At 41.7% G+C, this 23,640-nt stretch overlaps 2 protein-coding genes across 2 annotated transcripts; one reads left to right on the top strand and one right to left on the bottom strand.

Moving 5' to 3' along the window:
• Window positions 1-694: 694 nt before the first annotated feature.
• On the top strand, window positions 695-13,348 carry slc35e1 (solute carrier family 35 member E1). Its single transcript, XM_086225362.1, has 6 exons — window positions 695-1,083; window positions 3,330-3,400; window positions 6,459-6,596; window positions 7,288-7,413; window positions 7,501-7,746; window positions 8,980-13,348. Exons 1-6 carry the CDS (start codon window positions 756-758, stop codon window positions 9,205-9,207), a joined length of 1,137 nt encoding a protein of 378 aa, XP_086081488.1. The 5' UTR covers window positions 695-755; the 3' UTR covers window positions 9,208-13,348.
• A 1,104-nt stretch (window positions 13,349-14,452) lies between these two features.
• On the bottom strand, window positions 14,453-19,409 carry LOC147249659 (prostaglandin E2 receptor EP4 subtype-like). Its single transcript, XM_086225363.1, has 2 exons — window positions 18,542-19,409; window positions 14,453-16,762 (listed from the first exon to the last, which is right to left on the bottom strand). The coding sequence occupies exons 1-2, from the start codon at window positions 19,346-19,348 to the stop codon at window positions 16,433-16,435; spliced, it is 1,137 nt and encodes a 378-aa protein (XP_086081489.1). The 5' UTR covers window positions 19,349-19,409; the 3' UTR covers window positions 14,453-16,432.
• Between the last annotated feature and the right edge of the window lie 4,231 nt (window positions 19,410-23,640).

Below are 23,640 nucleotides of genomic sequence, written 5' to 3'. Positions count from 1 at the left end.
ACTGAGAAAACTCAAATTTGGTGTTCTCATCTCTAGATCCTCCAGGAAGTGCAGTGTTCAGTTTGAGGGTCTGGAGTCTGGATGACTCAGGATTCCAGGTAGTTGGATGTTGTATATTGTTTTTGTGATCAAAGCAACAATTTGGGCACCACACTGAGTGATATCAAAGTTCTAGATTGGTTAGGGGTCCTCGAACCGCCCTTGAACAGTCACTGCACTGGTATGTGCGCTCACACAATGATGCTTTTATTGTCTTATGGAAAACAAAATACTCTTGACAATGTCCTGTGAGTATGGAGCCTTGGAATGGCCATAAAACTAAAAGAAATAAGGTTAAGCGGGCAGAGGGTGGGTGGGGGGTATGTGCGTGAACTTTTTTTTATCCTTTTTACTGGTTTCTTGTATAAAGAATTAAGGAGGTGAAATAGTACAAATAATATATGGAAAATTAATAAAAGTAATGATCTCATTGCGGATGCTTAAAGAGCATTCACATTAAGGACATGAAATTAAATGGTACATTTTCTGGTTCTCATACTGTTTTTGGGGGGAGGGGGGTGTTAAGGGTTTCCATTGAAACGCCAAGCTGACTTTGTTAACACTGGTTCCCCTTTCGTGCTTCCCAGTTGGACTTTTATTTTGAAGGCTGGAACAGGAAGCAGAGGCTTCCATTGTGTAAAGTCTCACGACGAGCAGCGTTGCTCTCCCCCCGTGCCGCAGACACACCGCCGTGACTCGTCACTCAGTGCTGGAAGATGGCTGCAGTGGAGCGGACCCAGGTCAGGGAAGGGTTCCGGATAGTTGTACTGTGTCTGTGCTGGTACACGGTCAGCTCGGGGGGTAACGTCGTCAACAAAATCATCCTCAATGGATTCCCGTACCCGGTCACGGTTTCTCTCTTTCACATTATTTCTATCGTCGTCTTCCTCCCGCCGTTGTTGCGAGCATGGGGAGTCCCCAAAACAGAACTGCCGAGCAGGTACTACCGGTGGTACATCCTGCCTTTAGCCTTCGGAAAATATTTTGCATCCGTGTCGGCTCATTTCAGCATATGGAAAGTACCAGTATCATATGCACATACAGGTGAGTACTGGTTTATGCCGTGATTTGGTTGGTAATGTTAGGCCACCTGGAGCGAGTCAGCCCGGGCAACTTGATGATGTGTCTTCTTGTCTATCAGCTGACGTTAGCTTGTCGGCTAACGCCGTACAACTCGGCGTCACCAACATTTAACTAGCAAATGGGCCTCAGTTTAGCTCACCTTCCTGTGTGTGGCGAACAGACAAGCTCTTGTGGGACTAATTAACTTACCACAGCCTCCCTAACTGTAAATCAGACAGCTTTCGTTTCCTGTCAAGAGACTCTTGAATGGCTACATCCATGCTAGCAACTAGCAAGCCAACTTGAGGAGCGTTGATAACATACGTCAGGGGGGAGGGTCCCCTCCTGAAGCAGATAATGAAGTCAGCGTGTCTACCTTTAAACTCACGCTGGCAGCTATAAATCGAATCACAGTTTCTCTACGAATAACCCTAATTAATATATTGGGTTATCTGGCATGAATTCAATAATGCTAACTGTACCATTCTGTGCTTTGTGGTTCCCATAGACTACTGTACTACTGAGTATTTTGGATTGATTTACAGGAGGTCTAAACATTCTGAGTGTGGTTTATTGTTACATTCATGCTGTAACTTAAGTACTTTGTTGCTGAAGTACTCTATAAGTGTCCCTACCATTTTATTATTTTACTTTGTGGTGGGCATGTAAAGTTATCCCATAACTCAGTGCTTCATTCTGGTGCTTTACAAACTATTATTCCTGTCTCTTCAATGCCAATTATATCGTCAGTCACAAATTGGACTCTTTTTTTGTTGTTGTTGTTGTTGTTACATGTCAGTTGCAACTTTACAATCATGTCTGAAGTACCATCAGCTCTTATTAACTCGGTGGCGGTTTAATTGTACAGCCTCAGTATATTTTTGAATGGTTCAGAGGCTGTTTTAATGACTTAAGAATAGTTGCATTTCTTTTGTACAATGTGAATCAGACAACAGGAAAAGGACAATTTGAATCACAAAAGAATGAAGCTACCCAAAGGAAGTTGCACAGATATTACATAAGCACAGGTGAAACAGTTCTGAGTTGTGTCACTACAGAATGACATATAGTATATTTTCTTTGTAACAAGCGATGATTGTTCCCTGTCTGCTCAAAAATTCAAGAATCTTAGTGTCTCCTTTTGCCTGTATGATTGTCATCATGTATATATAACAGATATTTTTGGAGTTAGATTCTATAGGTAGATATTTGCAACAGTTTGGTGAAAGCTAAAAGTGATTTATAGTCACTATATAAACTAATGCAACATACAAATAGACACTTAGATGAAATTAATACGTCTAAATCTAACAGCAGCCCAGCAGTAAATCATGTCATCAGAAAATTCCAAGTTCAAAAAAAGCAGCTGATGGGAGACCACTAGTGGTTCAGCAGCACATGCCAGTCCCTCAAGTGTTGTGCCGCTTGTGTGCCACGAACACGGGCCGTTTCCTGACAGCAGGTGCTTGTATAACACACCAGTTATTGCCCCCCCCCCCATGTATTTGACCATGTGCTGTCAATGACCTACATTTCAAAAGGTATAAATACTTCCTGAATTCTGTCTTTATCCTGAATGTACTTGTACACGTAGTGCTATAATTGATAGAATAAGCAGTAATAAAACATTTATGATGCACATTCCTTTGTTTGGATATGTGCAGCGTTTTTTTAGATTTTAAATGACAGTAGTTTAATGCCTTTTAGAAACAACATGTTTCTCTGGATCTAGTCTAGCACTTAATGTGTGATGGAGTTCTACTATAAAACTTTCGTATAATATTACCACCAGTGGACATTTTCTTTGTTTGATCAAAGTTTCTGTTATCAATTAATCTGACTGGTTTGCCGAATCAATCAAAACTTGAATACATTGGCTAGGAAATATGAGTTGACTCTCATTTAAATGCATCACAAAGTCTGATGTCGGAAGAGAGAATCGTATACATTCCCCTGATACAACACACTGCTTCCGGTGGAAAATGTTTACACGCCTGCGTGAAAAATGATTCCACTTCAGTTAAACTTTAAATGATACATTGTTATGGAGGCGTGTGATTCCCAGAGTGACATAACTTTGTGTTTGATGAAGGCTCTTAAACTTAGCCTCGTACTATGCTTTATAGTTCTAATTTTCTGCCAGCCCTTTTTATTTGTGATGGTTCATTTGTAAATTGCACTTTGTAAATTGACGTTGTCTTATCTTTTCGTGTTTGTTTGTTTTTCAGTCAAAGCTACAATGCCAATATGGGTTGTGTTGCTATCAAGAATTATCATGAGGGAAAAGCAAACCACAAAGGTGAGTAGGTTGGACTTGGCAAACAAGGCACAAGGCCTCCTCTGTTCCACAGTCTGTGTTTGAGACTCAGCAGTGGTGATGTGGCAAAGTTTGAGACTTTGCTGCATCTCGTATTACCGTCACCTGCACATGCTTTATTCCTGAGGTGATCAGACGCTCCGAGCGTGGGGGGATGTCAGGCAGGGAATGTCATTGTTATCACCCCTGGTGTGCCACCTTCAAGTAATAAATCCCTCAAATCACTCCTCTACATATGCGACTTTAAGAGCTCTCTAGGATGTTTGGGTCTTTCATGCCCAGGGTCACAGTGTGCAGGTATTAAAGAGGCTTCCGACAGGTGGCTGACCAATGTCAAACTAGTTAGATGTTCTACCTAACCGAGAGGAAGCATCGTCTTCTATTTTTCTGGCTGAGAGGTGTTTGTGAGCATTTATCTGTTGTGCCAGTGATGACTTGCGCGCTATTATCAGCCATAAGCAGAGCAACACCAGGAAGCATTCGCACTCGATGGACGGGTAAATCAGCTCCACCTCTTTTGTTTAATCTTTTTTTAGTTTTTTCACAAGCAAAGCAGAAGAAACACAGCAACAAAAGAGAAACAAGATGTGCAGGAGTTATTAAAAAACCCAGAGAGCAACCGGAGGACAACGCTGGTTTGAACTGTGTGGCCTATTTCCCACTTAAGTGCACGGGGTCTAATGCACCTCCAGTTAATCTTGGCACACATTGTCTGCCGTCACAATAGTGGAAGTCCTGCCAGCCAAACTAAATACCATTGTGTTCAAGTCCATATCATTTCACAGAGGCAGTTATAACGATGAAATGACAAGCAGAAGTAGAGACGATGAAAGGCTCTCACAGCTGTGGGATCAGATCAGCTCTGAATCCAGGTCAGGTGGGAATACGCGGTATCTCATTGAGATCTGATCGCTGAGACCGCATTGATGTCCTTTGTTCAAGTCTGGTAAGAACGCCAGTACCAGCTTATTATCACAGCATTTGACAAGTTAAAGCCCACTGAGAAATATTATGGGTGTATTCAACATCTTGGAGGGTTTTGTTTGCCAGGCAAACAGCAAGGAACCCACCCAGAGTGTGTTGTGTCGTGGCCCTCTTCCACTGTTATATTATATTGAAATATAATACAACCTAGCTCGCCCAGCGGCCTCTCTCCCTCCCCTTCACTCACTCCCTGACTTTAGATAAGCTCATTCAAACCAGCATGAATCCTCTTGGTAGAATTAACATGTTAGTGTCCCAATTGAATTTATGCGATGGTCAACCCAATCCACATGAACATGATATGGATACTGTTTGATCTTTGCACAGTTTGAGCAACAAACCCTCGTGTGTTGCTCCTGATAGATTCAAACTTTCACAGGGAAATAAGCTGATTCAGAACTTGGCAAACAGAGCTTTTCTAGGTTTATTTGCTTGAAGAGAGGGGAAGAGAAAATGCACTTTTAAACCAAGTGTGACTTCACTCTGAGCTGTCCACTTGTGATCAGACCACTCAGACACAACAAGACCCGAGTCTAGCATTTCGCCAGTAACATCCACATGCCATGTTGACCTGGGAGTCGACAGTTCAGTGCTCAGACAGGAAAGCGTAGGTGTCGATGTGGCTACGGTGTGTCTACAGATCCTGTTTGAGAAGCAGCAGCTGCTTTATAAACAATGTGTGTTTCAGTTCACATTACCTGTATAATTACAGAGAATTATGATCAAAAGATTTTTTTTCTCAAAGGTGAGGAAAAGTCATGGAAATAGAGTTGTAGAAACCCCTATTAATCCTGGTACAGCAAGTGCTTCGGCAAAGTCGTACAAACCCCGTTGGCTGTTGAAAAATTGCCTGCAGGTCACTTCCTTGGTATACTTTTCAAACAACTGTCGCCATCCTTTCCTCTTGAGTGAAGGGATTTGTGAATAGATTTTCAAAATAAGTCTGAACATCTGAAATGGGACAAAAATCTAGGACGCTGCTGGAGAACTTTGGTTATTGTTCAGGGAAACAAGTATCTAGCTTCCTCTTTTCAAATGTCTTCTTATATAAGTTGTAGACTTGGAATTATTCAGTGTCATACTGGTGGTGCGCGTTGTTCCTGAACCAGCTCTGCTCTCTCATGCACCCAGGCAACATGTTAATCATCTTCAAATTTAAGACTAAATCACCATCCCCACCTCACTGTGGTTGCATCATTGTGCCTGTTCTTTTTGACTAAATGAGCAAACTTTTCGGACTGTAAAGCCGCTCAGTTAAGTGCTCAGATGTCGGTGATGTAGTCCTTTTGGCTAATAAGTGTTGAATGCAGTGTCGTATTTCTCAGTTCTTGGTTGAGGGGAGTGAGTGAGTGAGTTAGTGAGTAAGCGAGTGGGTGCACAGGTCTCTCCTCTGGAATGGGAACATTCATCTGGTTGTAAATGCTGTTTTTAAGTATGTGATCCAACCAGTTTGCTCCAGAACACTTGTGGTCCCAGTTTTGCTTGAAAATGCTGTTTTGCCTTAACAGCAAGTGGAAAGATTAATGAACCGCTGAGGTCTAAGGAAGCTTCCTCTCTCACGGATAGGACTGTAGGTGGTTTTTCTGTTCGTGAGAGTGTTGAAAACACTGCATTTTCTTTTAAGCAGCAATGAGACTTTTTAAATACCTGGTGATGAGTTTGGAGAGGGGATGTGGCTTTGGGAAAGTCTGAATTCGGTTGTGATACTGACAGTATTTACCATGCAGATCTAAGTACCAATCCAGATTTTGTTCCGTAACTTTCTCTGGACCATGATGGTGCACCTCCAGGCTGCACATATTCTTGCTCATTCTACTGCCAGCAATGTTAATGGCATTGTTGGTCCATGAAATTTGAGATAATATTGAAAATAGACAGCACAATTTCCTTAAATCCTCAAATAGCTTGTTGAGACCAGTATTTGTTCAGTTGACCGTCGCAAAAACCAGACGCATGCAGCAAACATCAGACATTTTTGCAAGGAAAGAAAAAATCCTTGATTGACTCAGTGATTAGTGGAATGAACTGAAGCGCTGTGTGTTTTTGCTGGTCTTAGGTGTACATATCTCTGATCCCCATCATCGGCGGAGTGCTGCTGGCCACAGTGACTGAGCTGTCCTTTGATGTTTCGGGTCTAATCAGCGCCCTGGCTGCCACGCTCTGCTTCTCCCTGCAGAACATCTTCTCCAAAAAGGTACATCTACTCTCATGATAACAGCTTCAAAGACCTTCTTGGTTTCTAATGCTGTGTGTGTGTTTGGGGGGGGGGGGGTTCCTGTGTGGAGTGTACTATTACTCCATTGGTTTGATATTTACAAGAATGACAGAAGACAAATTAAACTTCTAAGAATGGATGTTGTATGCATATCTGCTTGCTTTTATTACATTCTTTTTTGGTACAGTTTTTCAGTTTTTTTCAGCAGCAGTACGATATCACTTCTCTCTGGATGTGTTTTAAAGATATTTTCGGTTTGAGTTTAACTCCCAAATGCAGAATGGAGCTGGTTACTGATTTAATGTACTTCTCCTTAGATAACATCAAAATGATGAAACACTTGTATATACTCAGTGTCAGTGAGATTCGCTGACTCTTTTCATGCTTTTACCGCTGTTGCAAGTCTGAAAACAACAAGAAAGGTGGTTTTTGGACAAAGTTGTCCATCTTTGCTAATTTTGGTTTGTTTGTTTTTTTGGCAAGTCAGCTTCTGTGATAAGAAATCAGTCATTGATTCAGGTCTTTATCATGTTTTGTTGTTGTTGTTTTTTACTTTAAGTGGAAGTTAGAAGACTGAGAACGTTTCCTTCGCTGCCACAGCTGTGATCATGAATATTTTTTATTTTTCTGCTTCCTTTTTTTTTAACGTAATCGTTTTGTCCTCTGGAAGGTGTTACGTGACACGCGGATCCATCACCTCAGGCTGCTCAACATCCTGGGTTTCAACGCTGTGTTCTTCATGCTGCCCACCTGGGTTCTGGTCGACCTCTCTGCGTTTCTCGTCAACGATGATCTGGTGAGCTGCTGCATCTAATAATACACTTTCTCCTTCCGTCGCGCCACCTGTTTTCATGACCCTGAACGTTACCTGTGGTCCTCGCAGTCAGACACGTCGGGATGGAGCGGCACCTTTATCCTCCTTCTCATCAGCGGCTTCTGCAACTTTGCCCAGAATGTCATCGCCTTCAGTGTCCTCAACCTGGTCAGCCCGCTCAGCTACGCCGTCGCTAACGCCACCAAGAGGATCATGGTCATCAGTATTTCGCTTTTCATGCTGCGCAACCCGGTCACGCTCACTAATGTGCTGGGCATGATGACGGCAATAGTCGGGGTCTTCCTCTACAACAAGGTCAGTCACCCCAACCTCTGGATGTTTGCAGATAGTAGTGATCAGTGCAGTGGAAAACTGCGTCAAGAAAAACCCAAATGTTGAAGGTTTTACTTGCAAAACTTCAATCACAGCTGTCATTGCAGCCTTGTTCTCTTTCATTCCCTGTTTATTGTTGAGTGGAGCACTGTTACGAACAGAATTCCCCTTGGGAATGAATAAAGGATTCTGATTCTGATTCTGAGAAGACGCGGATGCAGCAAAACTTGTTTGACTGGGAGGAGACGAGGCTTGTGTTGTTAACGCTGGAACTATTCATATGCTGTCGGTGGAGGAAACAGAATTCAGCAGAGACAAAGATGTTAAATAATCACTTGGATTTCAAGTGTTCTGCCCTGGTCTCCACCCAAACAAACCCCACCACCACCACCACCACCACCGTCGTGACCACATCCACTGTACACCCATGTCCTATCCCTGCAAGATTTGTGAGCTATACATGTCTCATGCTGGAATTATGAAAACCACAGATTGATATTTAATTATTTAGTCATTAGTTCATTGAAAACACATGTGAACCGTTTAATATCCAAAATTCGGGGTGTACCTCAAAACACAAATACAAATAATTTTAATGCAAGTATACATACAAATACAAATTCTGCATGTCCCACATGTACAGACTGGTGTACTGACAGACGGGTGTACCGACAGACTGGTGTACTGACTGCTGTGATTTATGGTTCTGTTTACCAACACTCTCAGAACAAACTGCTCCTATGAATATGTCATTTTAAAACTCAAACACTATCAAAGCGCTGCACACACAGTCTCCAGGCCAGATTTACTAAGCAGCACCCGTTTGCATCCAAAACCAAAAGATTTGGAGCCGTCTGTCTCTGTAATTACATTCCAAGAAAGGAGCGTGAAGAAAATGATCTTCTTTTTTCTTAATAGATCATATTTGGGATTAATTTAAATATTCCTTCCATAAATATAGATGATCCAGGACTGATTCTGACTGCATCTCTTCACTCAATCCAGACCATCAGTTGTAATGCCAGGAGGGTTTGTGTTGGTGCAGCTGTTAAATCTGGCCCCTTATGTTCTCTAGTGACTAAAATTACTGTTAAGCAAGCCTTTAATCAGCATCTTAACAAAAATCTTTTTCTACCTTTGACCCCCTCAAACCATGAAGCATCAGTTTGAAGCCACAGTACCATTTCAAACCCGGATGCTTCTCTCTGCCAACAGGCCAAGTATGACGCTAACCAACAGAAGAAGCTGCTGCCGAGCTCCAAGCAGGACCTGGTTACCTTCGACAACCCGGCGATGGAAAAGATCCAGGCCAACGGGTCAGTGCCTTTTTCCCACGTCTCAGAGCAGCAGCACAGCTGGAACAACGTGCTGACCGATCACTTCCAGTACAGCCGTCAGACCTACACGACAAACTACAGCAGCAACCATCAGTATGTGGTGTAAAAGGGGGCGGCCGTCAAAGACACGACTGTGTGTAGCTGCAGGGTTTCGCAGCCCCGCCCCAAACACCAGACTGAAGGCACGTGGTGCTGATTGTTACGGATAGGAAGAGTGAGACGAGCGTGTCATGAAAGGGCCAGTGACGTGACCTCTCCCATGCTCCTCCCTGTCCAAACCTTCTGACACTTCACTCTTTGTCCTGAGTTCTTACTTCTACACTGACTGTGTAAGATGGCCACAGAAAGCAAAACTCACGTCAGCCATTCACGGGTGTTTGGCGATTCTTCCCATGTGATCCAAACACAGTTGGCACGTGATCCGTCAAATGATCCGTACCTTACCGTCTGCAAATGTTTTTGTTTTCACAGCCAGACATAAATGGTTTGCGGTTATCTGTTCACTTTCAGAGGAAAAGGATGCCAGCTGTAGTTATTTATTGTGAACTCTTAACTCGCACAGAAAGTCTGTCATGTTACATTTGTAACAAACCAAGCATAGTGGAGGAAGGCCTTAACACTTGGGTTTTCGGCAGTTTGTGTTTGGGATTATCTTTGTCCTTCAACATGCACACGTTGTCATGAGGTGGAGTAAACTGCTTAAAGCTAACGTTATTGGAATAAGTAAAAGTGCCCATCCAAGATAAATGTAAAAAAAAAAAAAAGAGAGAGAGAGAGATGAGTTTCACACACAAAGATCATGTGAGGCTTGTTGGCAGCAAGTGTGAGCCTGTCACCACATCAGATTCCATTGGACATAAATGATGAAATGGTCACTCAGAGAGAAAAAAATGATAATATAACAGCATAATGGTGCAAGTAAACTCTTTCAAAGTCAGATTAATTTTGAGAATATTCAGGGTCAGATGTTAGAATAAGAATATGAAAGTATTAACATATCCGAAATAAACAAAACCAATTTAAAATGAACCACAAAAAAATGTCGAAGTTCACCTCTGAACAAACATGCACGTTAACACAATGGGTGATATATTCAGATCTGCAAAATCATGGTTGATTTATTGTATGATTAGTCGATATATTAGTGATTGTGACAGTCATGAGTTTCTAGCCTTCTTTTTTTTCTTCTAAATGGCTTCAAAACTTTTTTTTTGGGGGGGGGGAATCATTAACACTAAGTCTCAGACGAGTTCTGTTCCCCTGAACAGACAGTAGCCAACAAACTCTCTCCCATCAGGAAGCAAATCCTGCTCTCATATGTTGTCAAGAGTTGTAAATGTCAAAAAAATACGAAGTAGATTCACCAGAAAAAAGCATGCCTGTAATCTGCACTTTAACATCTGCAAACTTAAAAGATCTTTTCTTCGAGAGCCTGGCCCGGTGAAGTGTGATACAGATGTTAAAAGAAGTTATTATTGGAGCGGAAGAATCCATTCGAAACCACGCATCGTCTATTAACTGATCGTTGGCATTTATTGATCTGCCAAGAGTCTCAGGCCGAGCGAGCCATTCTCTCTCTTTCCCTCTCTCTTTCTCCCTCCCTCTCTCTCTCTCTCTCCCTCCCTCTCTCTCTCTCTCTCCCATCAGTTTTTTTATCCTGATCCAAAATCGCTCCATTGCAGTTCGTAAGGCCCATCTCAAGGTTGCCCATCATCCGACAACTACATTTCAGATGTGATGCATGAAATATTAGTAATATTGAAGATTAAACTGTAATTTCAGCTAAATTGATGTCTTTATTGCACACTGACCATTTCATGAAGCGATATTAATCATGATTGAAGGGTTTTTTTATGCCTCGGCGTTGAAATAATTTATTGTTTTTGTACAAATCGTTCACATTGATGGCATTTTTTTCCTGGTACATGCTGCTGCTGAGACATCGCAGTTATTATCTAATTATACCACATTTTTAAAATGTATGTTTTTCTTTCTTTGACAAATTAAAAGCTGTTGCAATATTAAGTCTAAAAAAACAACAACAACAACAAATTATCCTTCAAGGAGCTGTGTGGGATCTGTGTGCTCTGGGCTTCCCAGAGACAAACAAGCACCAATAATTTTTGTTTACTCTACTTTGAATTTATGGGGCAAACAAGATGTTGAGTAGAGTGATGGATAGTTTGTAGGATCCCAGAGCTTCAGTGGGGAGGAAATTCGTAGCCACTCTCAAAAGATGTCACAGCTCCTGCCTTCCATTTTCCGTCAAGACTGCTGCTCTAATGTGTTTGCACAAGGCATTTATTTTTGTGAAGCTTATCGGTAAACCTTTTGATATCCTCTTTTCTTAAAGTGTCTAAACAAACTCTTTGCTTGTTATTATGGGTTCTCCACAAAAGCCGCGCATCTTTATTTTTGTCGTCATGAGAAGATCCAGAAACTCTTGGATATACAAATGCTTCATGATTCGAGTTTAATCACTGGATATGAGGTGCTTCCCACTTCAGTGACTCGTCTCAGTGTTTGTGCGCTGGAGGATTTCATTTGAATATCAGACTCGTGTAAGTTGCATACTGGACTGTGACCGGCTCCAATTTAGCTCTGATGCCTCAGACCATCCTTCTCCTTAAAATGAAATTTTCTCGTGGACGGTCAAGCTTTCAACTTTCAGCAGATGCACGTTAAAAAAACAGCCCTCCAGTGTTAAACTCTGCACAAACATCATTCCCCACAAATATCAAAGACGTATGAAGCATTTCTGGGTGGAGGAAGACGTCATGTATGTATGTGTACCCTTATATACATCTGCCTTTTTAAAAATCAAAGTGAACCCTTGAAATGTGTTATCAACCATAACCGAGTCATTATCAGAAGGGTAGGACCTCTAGCTTCAAACCTCAGAACTTAAGCGATATCCACACGACTCTGGTATCATACCAGCGTCGTCCCGCTACCTCTTGTTTGCATTTTGGGTTTTTCAGCTGATCATTTGTCACTGACAAATCTCTTCACACAGTTAAAGATCACCGCACGATACCGACAGCGCCAAACAGCAGACCCATTTACCGCCTCCAGTAAATACAAACCAGATCAGAGCAGACGTCTCCACCACCATTGTACTGTAGATACGTACATCTTAAGAACACTGTTTTATTTGAACTTACGATAAACACTGAACAGTCAGTTGAGGCAATTTAAATCATTTTTGCTCTTGCATTTGATTTTTACAACAAATGCAATTCCTGTGAGCTCTCAGATTTTTGACTCTTCAATATTAGACGTCCTCTAATCAACACCAACAGCCGCGAAAAGGCATCTCTTCGATTCTCACTTGCATATCTGAATATAAGTTAACATTGTGATTAAAACAATTCTTTGTATATCAAATCGGTGCAATAAATCATCTGAAATGTGAGGTGTCTTGACAACAGTTTCACGTTTAGACCAGAAGAAAGCTGTTTGTTGTTTATATGTCCGAAGATGTTCAAGGCTGACTTGTGAGTCAATCCAATCAGAGCCAGCAAAAGACACACAATCTCTTCACTGCATTGGAATGTAATATTTGCATTATCGTTCACATTTTAAGCTCAAGAAGGAGGTGTATTCTACATATTGTAAAGATTTCTGGTTTCTGCTGGTGGGAAAAATACATCCTCCTCCCATGAATGTCGGTTTGATGAATCCTCACCTGTAATTAACACGCTGATCACCCGAATACGTTGATATATTACTTTTCTTCTTTCACGTTACAGAGAGCAAAATGTGTAGCTTTTTTTTTTCTTCGTTGCTGATGCATCACAGGATGGAGGCCTTGTTTTTGCAGTTACTGAAATTTTTTTTTTTTTTTTCCTCCCTTCAATTTTCTCCCTCTGTGTCATACTGACTGTGGGTTTGTGTACAGTGAGCAGGAACTGGGAAGACTGGTGATTCAGCTCACTGCTGTAAAAACTATTAACTGGGATGTAAATGTTCATGAGGATGGGGAGGTTACTTTGTAAAACTTGTATAATTATTATTTTGTGTGTCTTAATGATCTTGAACAGGATTTTTACTTAACCAATGTTTATAGATTTTTATTTATGGTGTCATGGTACAAAATGGTGTACAGAGGTGCAGCTATGCACTTATGTTTCTGCTTTTGTTTGGTAAATGCTATTTTTAAATGTTGGGAGGGGGGAAATAAATGCATTGCAGAGAACTGAATAATGTTGAATATGTTTTTTTTTTTCTTCGTGGAGATTATAATGTGAAGAAATAGTAAACATTTCAGAACTGAAAGGTATTGTCGGAAAAGGTCAACGCTGCGTACTTTGTAAAATATAAAGAAGTTTAAACTGGCTCTGCAAGAGAACTGAGTATCGAACTGCAAGCTGAGAATATATAAATACATTAATTTTAAACATAGCACAATAACTTGATATTTAAGGTCCCAGATATGTTTACTTAAGAACCAAAGCTGCCTGAAATAGAGCTGAAAGACCAGAGAATAACAGTCTTATCAGCTGCACCAACAGGCTCCGGTATGGAGTGACAGTGTGATGTGTCCTGCTCCCTGGTGGCCAAAAAAATGTATGAATGCAGCTCAGGGTGCCGGTGCTGTGAGCTACTTCAGCTTATCTAGACATGCCTCAGTAATTTATCACCTTCTTCTCTCTATTTATATATTCATTTATTTTTTGATCGAGTGGCGCTTTTCTGAAAAGTTTCTTGAATCTTTTATGGTAAAACAAGAAATCAGCAGAAAATCTCAGGCTCCATTCAACAGCCCGCAGTTGCTTACGATGAAAGGCGGTAGTTTCAGTTACAACGATGACGTCTGTCCGGTGTGTGATTGCAAACCAAAATTCAAGATTTGTATGCAGCGAGTGTTATTTTAACGCACATGATGTCCTACTGCTTGCTACTTATATGCCAAGTTTCGAAAGTTCTGCGAAAACTGAATCAAGTGAAAAGTACCTGGGAAAAGGTCAGAACCATTATATTTGCTCCCCGTGAGCTTCTGGGTTGTCCTAATTAAGTGGAAAACAGGGCAGTAGAAGTTGCAGATTACTGTTCCTTTCTCTATTACTAAAATTAATAGGTTGCAGCACATCTTTTCTTCCAGAAGTAGGTTCACACAAACTTGAAAATAAGTCTGAGTTCCAGGAGAGCGTAAAGCAAGAAGAAGTAATAAATCATTTACCAAAACTGTAGCTGAGGTGAAACAGGAGCCTGGTTCCAATCAAGGAAAGATCAACTCAGGCCACATTATCTGTTCCCTGTGAGACTAAAACAAAAACAGTGGGCACATGTCTACTGCCAAAATGACCTTTAATACAAAAAGATACATGTGGCACATTCAGAAGCTCATAGCAGAATTGCACCATTGTTCAAAAACATTTGATGGATGAAGGTTGTTGATGCCTTCTTACTCTGGAATCTTCTACATGGGTCTCAAACATGTTACCATTAACACCGTAGTTGAAAAGAGTGACCTCATTTCATTTGCCTCAGAGAACTAAAGACAATCTTACACCTTCTGTTGATAAATATGATGTGTACCAACATTCATGTACACCAACTGGATGTATCTACAATTTGCTTGATGTTTACTGGTTTGTTTGTTTTTAGAGTACAGAAACTCCCCTCATCGAATGGCTTCATGATCTTATAGTAAGTGTCATTTCAGGTCCTTCTTGGCCTCAGTTCCGCTTTAAATAAAGTTATCACCTTGGATAGGTGTGTGCCTTGGAATTTTCCTTTTCTTACGGGAGGACATCTCCAGATTTCTTTTGAAAACTTAGAATTACTCTATGATTCCATATGGAGTTCTACAAGGATCAATTCTTGGTCCACTGCTTTTTCATTTATTGAAGCTGCCGCTTGTGTTCATTTAATACCACTCATATGCTGATGATAAACCACTATATGTAAGTGTGTGTCTGCCACAAACATTGGAGAAGGATGCATGCATACTTCGATGTGGATGACCAAAACATTTTTATGATTTCAGGGCCAAAGCAGAGATTCCTTTCATTCCCTCATTTCCTCTCCTGTAGGTAAAACCTTGTGAGCCTGACACAGTTTTAGAATTGTGTGCTGATATTAACAAGCACATATCTACTCTATCCAAGACTGTTTTTGTTATCATCTCAGAAATACTTACTCTCTAAAGTTGGGGACTTCCAGCTGTCACATTCAGGTTTTAAAAAGCGGGTTCATTCCTCTCATGAGGTGTTTGCTGCACTTTCGAAGCAGGTATTAGAGGAGGGGTCGATGTACTTTTTGTTATAATCCCTGAATTTGTCATGATGTCTCGATGGCAATCAAACTATGATGATTAAAAAAGGAAGCATCAAAATCCCTAATACATAAAGGGTGCCAGGCCAAATTTACCTCCACCCAATCAAAACCTGCTACCAACTAGATTGGTTGGCCGTATAACTGTCCATCAACAGCCGAAACCAAACGACACCTAATTGGGCAGCGTAGCTGTCCGTCAAAAGGCTGAGACCAGGAAGCCTAAAGCAGTTATCAATGCCTTGTTGGATCGGTGTTGGGTGAGCTGCATCAAGGACAAGCATGGATCCAAACTCTTCCAAAAGAAAAAGGTCTTTTATAGAACTAGCAATAGGTAAGAGGGAGTACGACAAAAGGCTTGGCGCAACGCAAGTGATTCTTGGGGATTCATTTGCTCACTGGAGGAGTCTAAAAGAATCAAAAGGTTTAGCTACGGGCGCACAAGTGGCAGCCTTTCTAAGGCCACCTTAGTAAAAAAAAATGTTGTGGAGTTTCAGCCCGTAAATTACATTATGCTGCAAATATGTCCAGGCTCTATTAAACTGAATGAAAACAATGGCATCCTTTGGGAGTCAATGGTAGAACCACTTCAAGGTGAAATGAGCTGTGGACTGGGGACTTCCTTTAAACAGTCACTCACATCAACTGGAGGACTGAATCGGTGGAAAAGGGAACTGGCGGGTTCTTGAGGGGTGGCAAAGAGAGAGGAAAATGTTAGTTTATGCTATGAGGAGCTGGTTTGAGGAGGTGAGGCTGGATGTTGGCGAAAGGGACAAAATAAATGGGCAGTCTTGTCTAATTGTATATCAACATCTCTGTCAAGTAACATTTTTCCCATCAGTCGTCTCTCACAGCGGCCTTGGCCTTCCACATCCATATAGAGGCATCAGAGCAGCTCTCCACTTCAATCTCATACATCATGCCACTGAGGCATTCAGGGTACTGTCCAGCTGTCATCTAAAAAGATTTTCTGTTTGTCCTATCCAGCTGCCAGTGGTTCTAAAACAGACAGTTTCCTGCATCATCACCAACATTTATAGATGTGAAGTGTTTTAAGTCTGGCGGAGGCCCTCTGTGTGGTACCGTGTGAAACTGGTGGTGGCTGGGAGCTGAGTGATGATGCTGGTGTTGCACATCAGCTGGGTGAACACGTGGCTGTCCTTCATGATTTCAGAATAAAACAAATTCCTTTGTGATGTTGACGGGGAGCTCCTGCTAGTTCTCCTGCCTCGCCTTAAACTGAGCAAATGGCGAAACAGAGATCTCCTGAGGAGGATGTAGATCCAGGGGTCCAGGATGGGGTTAACAGCTGCGATCCGAATAGCAGCCAGGTCTGCTGAGGAGTCATGATTCAGCCTGAAGCGGTTGGCAAACACACGGACCTTAAAGAAAGAAAAAAACATACTTCAGCTTGGATCCCCACACTTGAAATTTTAAAGAGGTTATAAACGGTGGTCATTTATCAAAAACTAATGGTTATTGAATGCAAGTCTCTGTTGAAATGCTGAAAAATCTAATTAGTTCACATTTACACATTCCATTTTTACATTTACATTACATTGTTTTATTTTTTGTGAAATTCATGTGGTAAAATGAAGTTTACCTACGCTATGTTTTCTATTTCTGGAGTAATATTACCGTAACTCCATCAAAGTTTATCCAATCAGATAAATTCCAACAGTGTTGAAAAGCTGAGACTTGTGGGCATGTGCCCATATATGATGAGGGAGAAAATGAGAGTTAAGGTATAAAAAAAAAAAAATGGCGCTAGATAGTTGCAGTTGTGTGTGTCTGCATGTGTCTGTGTTTTATTACACACATTTGTCATGCTGGGAAGACCATCAGGCAGGGTAAAACAGCTGCTATGGTACATAGAGGAGTTTAGCTCAACTTTATTCTTATAATTATTTTTCAGACAGACAGAGAGAGAGAGAGAGAGAGAGAGAGAGAGTCATAATGTCAGATATATTATTAGTGTTATGCAGATTTTTTATGGAAAATTTAAAGCACTTGTAATTGAAAAATCTTTATTTGTCGGTTAGGGGAAATTCAAGTTACACTGCACACATGAGATGAGGTGTGACTGAGCGTGGGTCTTAACCATTTCCCCCATTTCCATCACTTTCAGTGTTCTCTCTGGTGATCAGCCGCTATCCTGCAGTGGTCCCAGCCATGGTGACTGCATCCCACCATGAGGGCGATGCAGAGGCCCTCCAGGCTCTGCTCACCTTTCACTGCTGTTATTTGCACTAATTTTCGCATACGTATCTAGTTATCTTTTGCACACCCAGAGTCCTAGACTCAAAAAATGACTGGTGATTATTCTAAAAAAATGTACAGGTTCACACTTCAAATACCAAATCAAAACTTCATGAGCAATAACACAATTTAGTATTGTAAAAAACAACAACTTTTTTTTGTTGGTATTTTTCTTCATTTAAACTGCTGACAATTCCAAATAATGTGCAATAATCATTAAACAGATGTTGAAAGGTAAAGTTCAAGTACTCCTGGGAAAAGAGACCAAATTTCTCCGACTTAGGGCATTTCCTGACCATTTTACAGCCATAGAAACAAAATATGTCCAAATCGTCATTTTTAGATTTTGCTGCGTCTTCCTCCTGCCAACGATTAGTATAATATAGAGTACTTTAGTGAGGAGAAGCTCAACATAAAAACTATTCTTTTTTCCCAATGGGAGAGAAGTCATTCTATTAAGGTTTAAAAACTTAAAGTACGTCTACATTTCACGAGTATTTCCTTGTAATGGAAGAAGTTAAGGTATAAAATGGCATCAGTTGTTACAGATGGAAACCACCATTAAAGCAGTAAATGTAACTCCGGGACCACAACCCCAAAATTTCTGCCCTCAGTAAATACATCAGCAGTGGTAAACCAACAATAATAATAAACAATTACCATACTGTTTGATATTTAATAACCGTTATATTTTACTGGTAATAAGCCTGTATATTATTCTGGTAGACTGTTGGAATTATGAGTGTATAAATCTGAGACCTATTTAATCATTAAGATATAACATGCACTTGTGCTTTCACTTGTTTTTGGCTTTTTAAGGAAAAAACTGAACTTCCTGCGATGTTGGAGTGATTTCATGAAAATAAGTGGGTCAACACTCTGACAGAGCTGTCTTGACTCACCACAAGTGGCGCTGAACACGCTAAAACCACCGCGGACGTCATCACCAGCACTGCCATCATCTGCGTCTCTGCGGCGGAGGAAAGTGCCCTCCACCGCTCTCGGACGCTGGCTCTGGTCACCGGCCGCTGCACGGTCCTCTGGCGCATCAGCAGCAGCGCTCCGCACACGGCCAGGTTCAGCACGATGGTCCCCAGGATGAGAAGCACGCTGACGACGCCGTACAGGACGGAGTACGCGGCGGCCAGAGGTTTAGGTGTGCTCCAGTCGATGAAGCACCAGGTTTCGGACTGCTGCAGCTTGCTGCTCACCATACCCATCATGGGCAGGCAGCAGAACAGGATGTGACTGATGTAGATAGACAACAGGAAGGTTTGCGCGAAGCGACGGCCCACCCCCCACCGCTGGTAGGTGTATGGGCAGCAGATAGCCAGGTACCGCTCGGCAGCCATGGCGCATATGATGCTCAGCCCGGTTAAACCGAAGAACAGCAGTAAAAAGGAGAGAAACTCGCACAGGTGGGAGCCCTCCGTCAGCACATTAGGGTCCAGGTAGTTGGCTATGGTGAGCGGGCTCGCCAGACACGTCCCAAGCAGGTCCGTCACCGCCAGACCGCACACCAGCGTGTAGAAGGCAGAAGATTTCCTCTCCTGTTTTGATAGTGACAGAACGATTATCGCGATTAAATTCCCGATGGCTCCTCCAGCAAACATCAGTATTGGCAAAGCGATGTCTCTCCCAAGCGCGGGGACCTGGGCCTGTGACCGGTTGGTGGAAACAGAGCCGTGCGTAAAGTTTGGACTCGCCATCGCCAAATGCAGCCGCGGGTCGGCAGGGGTAATGTGACTGCTCTCTTGTGGACTCCGGAGACTTTTGAGCGACTTGGACTAGAATATCAGCAGCGGTATGTTCACTGGCAGTCTTAGATGCATTTCACCACAAGGGGTGTTACACGCAACTGCGAGGGGGGCTGTCTCTAGAACTGGTGAACCCCCAGCAGGCCGGCAGGGTGAATGCGCTCAGCGATGAGCTGTTGTCCATTACACTTCCGGTACATGATCATCTGCCACTGTCATCACTTGTGGCAGGAAGTCACAAGATGTTGTGGGGTGAAGATATAGGACAAGTCGCTGTAGGGAAAGTTTTGTCACTCTGTCAGAGAGCAGATAGGGTTTGCATGACTGCCATGACGCAAGGATGTTTCCTTAAAAAATATATAATTATTAACCTTTTTGTTAGTCCTAATTTCATACATTTAAGGATAAAGTTTGCCACTCAAGCTATGAAAAGGCTCTGATTGACAGCCATTAGTCACACAGACTCTATGACGTTACAAAGCAAACATGATTACATCTGTTTTAAAATCACTAAAATAATTCATAAATGATTCATCATAGTATAATTTATCAGAATTATCTCAAGATCTTTGCTTGGTCCCAAGATAATGACTTTGACTATCATATAATGTCAAACATGGCCTTAAAAATATAATATTAACCATAAAAAAGATAATAATCTGTACTTTGAGTACAAACAACCATCACTTCCCATTGAATAAAGTAATCTGATCTCACAAACTTTGACCACACTAAAAGATAAGGCTTCGTACTGTAGCTTTCTCACATTAGAAGATAAAAGTCTGGCGGTTTTTTATTGCCAAGCACTTCAATCTGTAAACAAACACAGCATTAAATCTCAAAAAAAAAAGAAGAAAAAAAAACTGCATTTAAGGACAGGTATCATCAGCTGAACTGATCTAAAAGTGCAGCTTTTCCCTGTGACTGATAAATCAGATACGTGAATGACTCCGAGGAGTCGGATTGGTTGTTCTGGTCGTGTTGAAGGCTCATGATGAATGTGAGAGGACAGAAGTGACGGGGGAAAAAATGTTGTAATGAGTAAAAAGTACCGCTTTCAGTTGAATTCGAGTAGAAGCGGAGAGAGAAAAGCACTCCTCTGTCACAGGTACAAAGGTACAAAGCACATCTACTTATTTACATTCCTCGCGCTTCTGTGACTTGCGTGGTGTTTGTGAATGTCACTCCACTGACAGGAACTGGTGCTCAATGTGCTGGATTGTTGCTGCAAAATGTTCAGAAGTCCTTTTTTTTTTTTAATGGAAATGTTTACATGCGTCTTTTCCACTGTAGTTACAGATGATACTTTTAGGGTTGTAAAAAAAAAAAAAAAAAGTTGCAAAATCCTCCTTTGAGAGGTTGTTGTTATTGTTGCTTACTACACCCACATATCATCAATAATTGAGTAGAAACCGACAACACTTGCAAAACAGGGTTGTCGTGTTTTAGAGCTAAATTGATTCCAGCGCCGGCGAGGGCTGAACTGACGTCAGCAACGTCGCTGCTTCTCCCAAGAACTGTCGAAAGATGAATGTTTGGCTGCATCCAATAAACAGTAACATACAAACCCAGCATGAATGAATACGGCGTCTACTCCAAATACTTTTAGGGAAATTTCTTTCATCCACACTATATTTAAAGTCCTATTAAGCATTTAGAAGCTTTTTTTTTTTTAAATATCGTAAGCAACATGAGGACGGACGCAGGGTGGTGAACAGCGCTTGTCAGCAGTTTCAACGTCCGACATATTTAATATCTGCCTCTGTTTATGTTTCGTGTCGTCATTCCTTATCCGTTTACACACTGGCCCTCGCACGGGGATGAGGAGTTATGGTTGTTGCACATATGTGTGTATTTAAACTCTCCTTTCTCCGCGTTGCTGCCTTGTGTTATAAACTGTTTGTTTAAAACTGCTGTTTATAAATGCAAATTTTAGAATTTTTTGGCGACAAACTTTGCGTTAAACAGTGACAAAACTGCACATTATACACGAAACAATGTAGATGATAGATAAATAGATGGTTAGATAACAAATTATATAGTTGCAAAACAGAAATATAACACAGGAATTGTGTTTTCCAATATTCTAACATCACCCTGATTGTGGCAATAACCTAAATAAGATCGAATAAAACGCACTTTCTCATGAAAGTTAATAAGACCATTAATAAGACATGTGGTGTGATCTGATTTGATTATAGAAGTGTGTCAGACATGAACGCGGCAAAATCACAATATGGCGTCCCAGCGGAGTTTTCTGGATGTTTAAACTGCAGCTTCCAGTTGCGATGCAAACACATTTTGCGAAGCTTGATTTGTTTGCCGTCGAGCAGATGTGTTGATGTTGTTGAACCACAGTAGCAACATGATGGAAACAGTTGCTGGTCCAATCAGGGAGGGAAGCTCAGACCTGGAACGTGGGGACATGATGGAAGGCTTCTGTCATTAGTTGAACGAAAGAGGAATCTGAAACGTCTATAAACCAGTCACCTAAACGCCTTTTTATCCTCGAAGAAGGCAAATAATCTGCTTCTTGTGGCCATGTTGTCAGTGATGCTATGTATTCCTTTTTTTTTTACTGGGGTGACAAACCTCTGTATCCAAAATACACCAGACAACTTTGTCCCAAACAGATATGACTGTAAATGGCTGCGAGAAACACGAGAGCTGATGGACAGCGAGAACACACGGGACGTCAGTGCACTTAGCCTGCTCCGACTCTCCAACCATCACACATTCATTACAACGTGACTTATGTTTACAGTGAGTAGCAGCAGCGAGGGGTCTCTGCCTGCAGCCGACCTTAAAAGACAAAACACAACACATCTCTGAGAGGTAAACCGCTGCTCATCTGCTGCAGACAAAAGGGAGCTGTCAGATTCTTAAACACAACAAGCCACTTAAGCGGTGGCAAGGTTTGGAAACTCCGATGCTCGCTGGAATGTCCTCAGGTTTCTCACTGAATCATGGCGCGTACAAGCCGTGCCCGTGTGGTTTATAGTTCTCTTGGATGTCGTAAAAACTAATTCATTAATTGCAAACACTTAAAATGTATTGTCTCTGTCTGTGGTCTCTGCTGTGGGCTGAGACTATAAAAGTGCACCAAGCTGATGACTAACCTGCACATCAGACCAAATATACCTAAAGAAGGTCATCGCGGAAGAGGTCGTCCGGCTATAAACCACCGCTGAACGTCTCAAGGGCCTCTTCACCTGCTGGTATTGAAATAATATACAAGCATTTGAAGTATTTTCAGGCTTCATTTACTTACGGTAAAATGCTCAGTGACGCCAACCGCGTGATCTAACTGAGAGCTGGTCAGTCGTTAAGTGTCTAAAAGGAAGTGACGATTCAACGTCAGAATTTACAAACAAACATGTCGTTTGTTTAAGTAATTAATAATCCAAAGAGTTTAGAGGTCTCATAAGTGATTATCAGCGTTTAAATGGCCTGTTGTAAGCACCTGAAGTCACTAGCGCCTGCGGATACGCGGGCCGAGACTTCTTCTTTGTTTCCCAGTGATGGTGACTGGAGATGCATTGTAACGCAACTTACATGTGAATGCAGATAACAATGGAATAAAATCCTTAGATTAAAAAAGATACACCTGGATGGTTGTCCAGTCCTTGGCATGTTTAGTAATGTGGGTTGAGATTACCATCACCTCTGACCTCACCATTTGACGAAAACTAAAAAATAAACCAGTCGAAAACTAGCAATCTTTACTCAGTGGAATCATCTAGCTTGTTCTGATGACCTACAAAATGTGAACCAACTCTGAACCTGTCTTTTTTATTAAAGAAAATAAAAAACAACGCGCTGACGTACGATTACTCGGTTTCATATTTCACCCGTAGAAGTGTTGATTAGGAGCGGTGAGGTAAATCCACTCCTGACAAAAGCCGATGATGCGTGACAGAATTATACTGGCTAACGTTGGAGTCACAGTCCTCTCTGAACTGTTGATTTTTAGTTCGGTGTTCATGTATTTTATTTCATACTCTTATTGTTTTACATTTCTTTGTTTCCCTTGGTATTAGTGTGAATACTTGCTTCCTTTTTTAGTTTTAAAATCTCTCGTGCCTTGTCAGCCGTACTTCCTGCCTTTGTACGTTTCCCCCTCAGTTTTTCTGTCACCAGGTGTGTATTGTTAATCATTCCTGGTCATTCACAGCTGTGTCCCCGGTGTCCATCCTCCAATCAGCTCCCTCCCTGCTGCCCTTGACTCCTCCCACCTGTTGCTT

The sequence above is a fragment of the Aulostomus chinensis genome, chromosome 14 (assembly GCF_037954235.1).
Source record: "Aulostomus chinensis isolate RoL2024-O1b breed Wild chromosome 14, RoL_Achi_v1.0, whole genome shotgun sequence".
Classification (NCBI taxonomy): Eukaryota; Metazoa; Chordata; class Actinopteri; order Syngnathiformes; family Aulostomidae; genus Aulostomus; species Aulostomus chinensis.
Note: the sequence above shows the minus strand (reverse complement) of the source record. Positions and strands in the feature narration are given on the sequence as shown.

Bases quoted from the DNA above. Each gene is read 5' to 3' on its own strand.
- slc35e1 (XM_086225362.1), top strand. From the start codon at position 756: ATGGCTGCAGTGGAGCGGACCCAGGTCAGGGAAGGGTTCCGGATAGTT. The intron at 6,597-7,287 runs GTACATCTACTC...GTCCTCTGGAAG, and splicing joins AGAACATCTTCTCCAAAAAG to GTGTTACGTGACACGCGGAT. The intron at 7,414-7,500 runs GTGAGCTGCTGC...TGGTCCTCGCAG, and splicing joins TTCTCGTCAACGATGATCTG to TCAGACACGTCGGGATGGAG.
- LOC147249659 (XM_086225363.1), bottom strand. From the start codon at position 19,348: ATGGCGAGTCCAAACTTTACGCACGGCTCTGTTTCCACCAACCGGTCA. The intron at 16,763-18,541 runs GTGAGTCAAGAC...TCTTTCTTTAAG, and splicing joins CGTGTTCAGCGCCACTTGTG to GTCCGTGTGTTTGCCAACCG.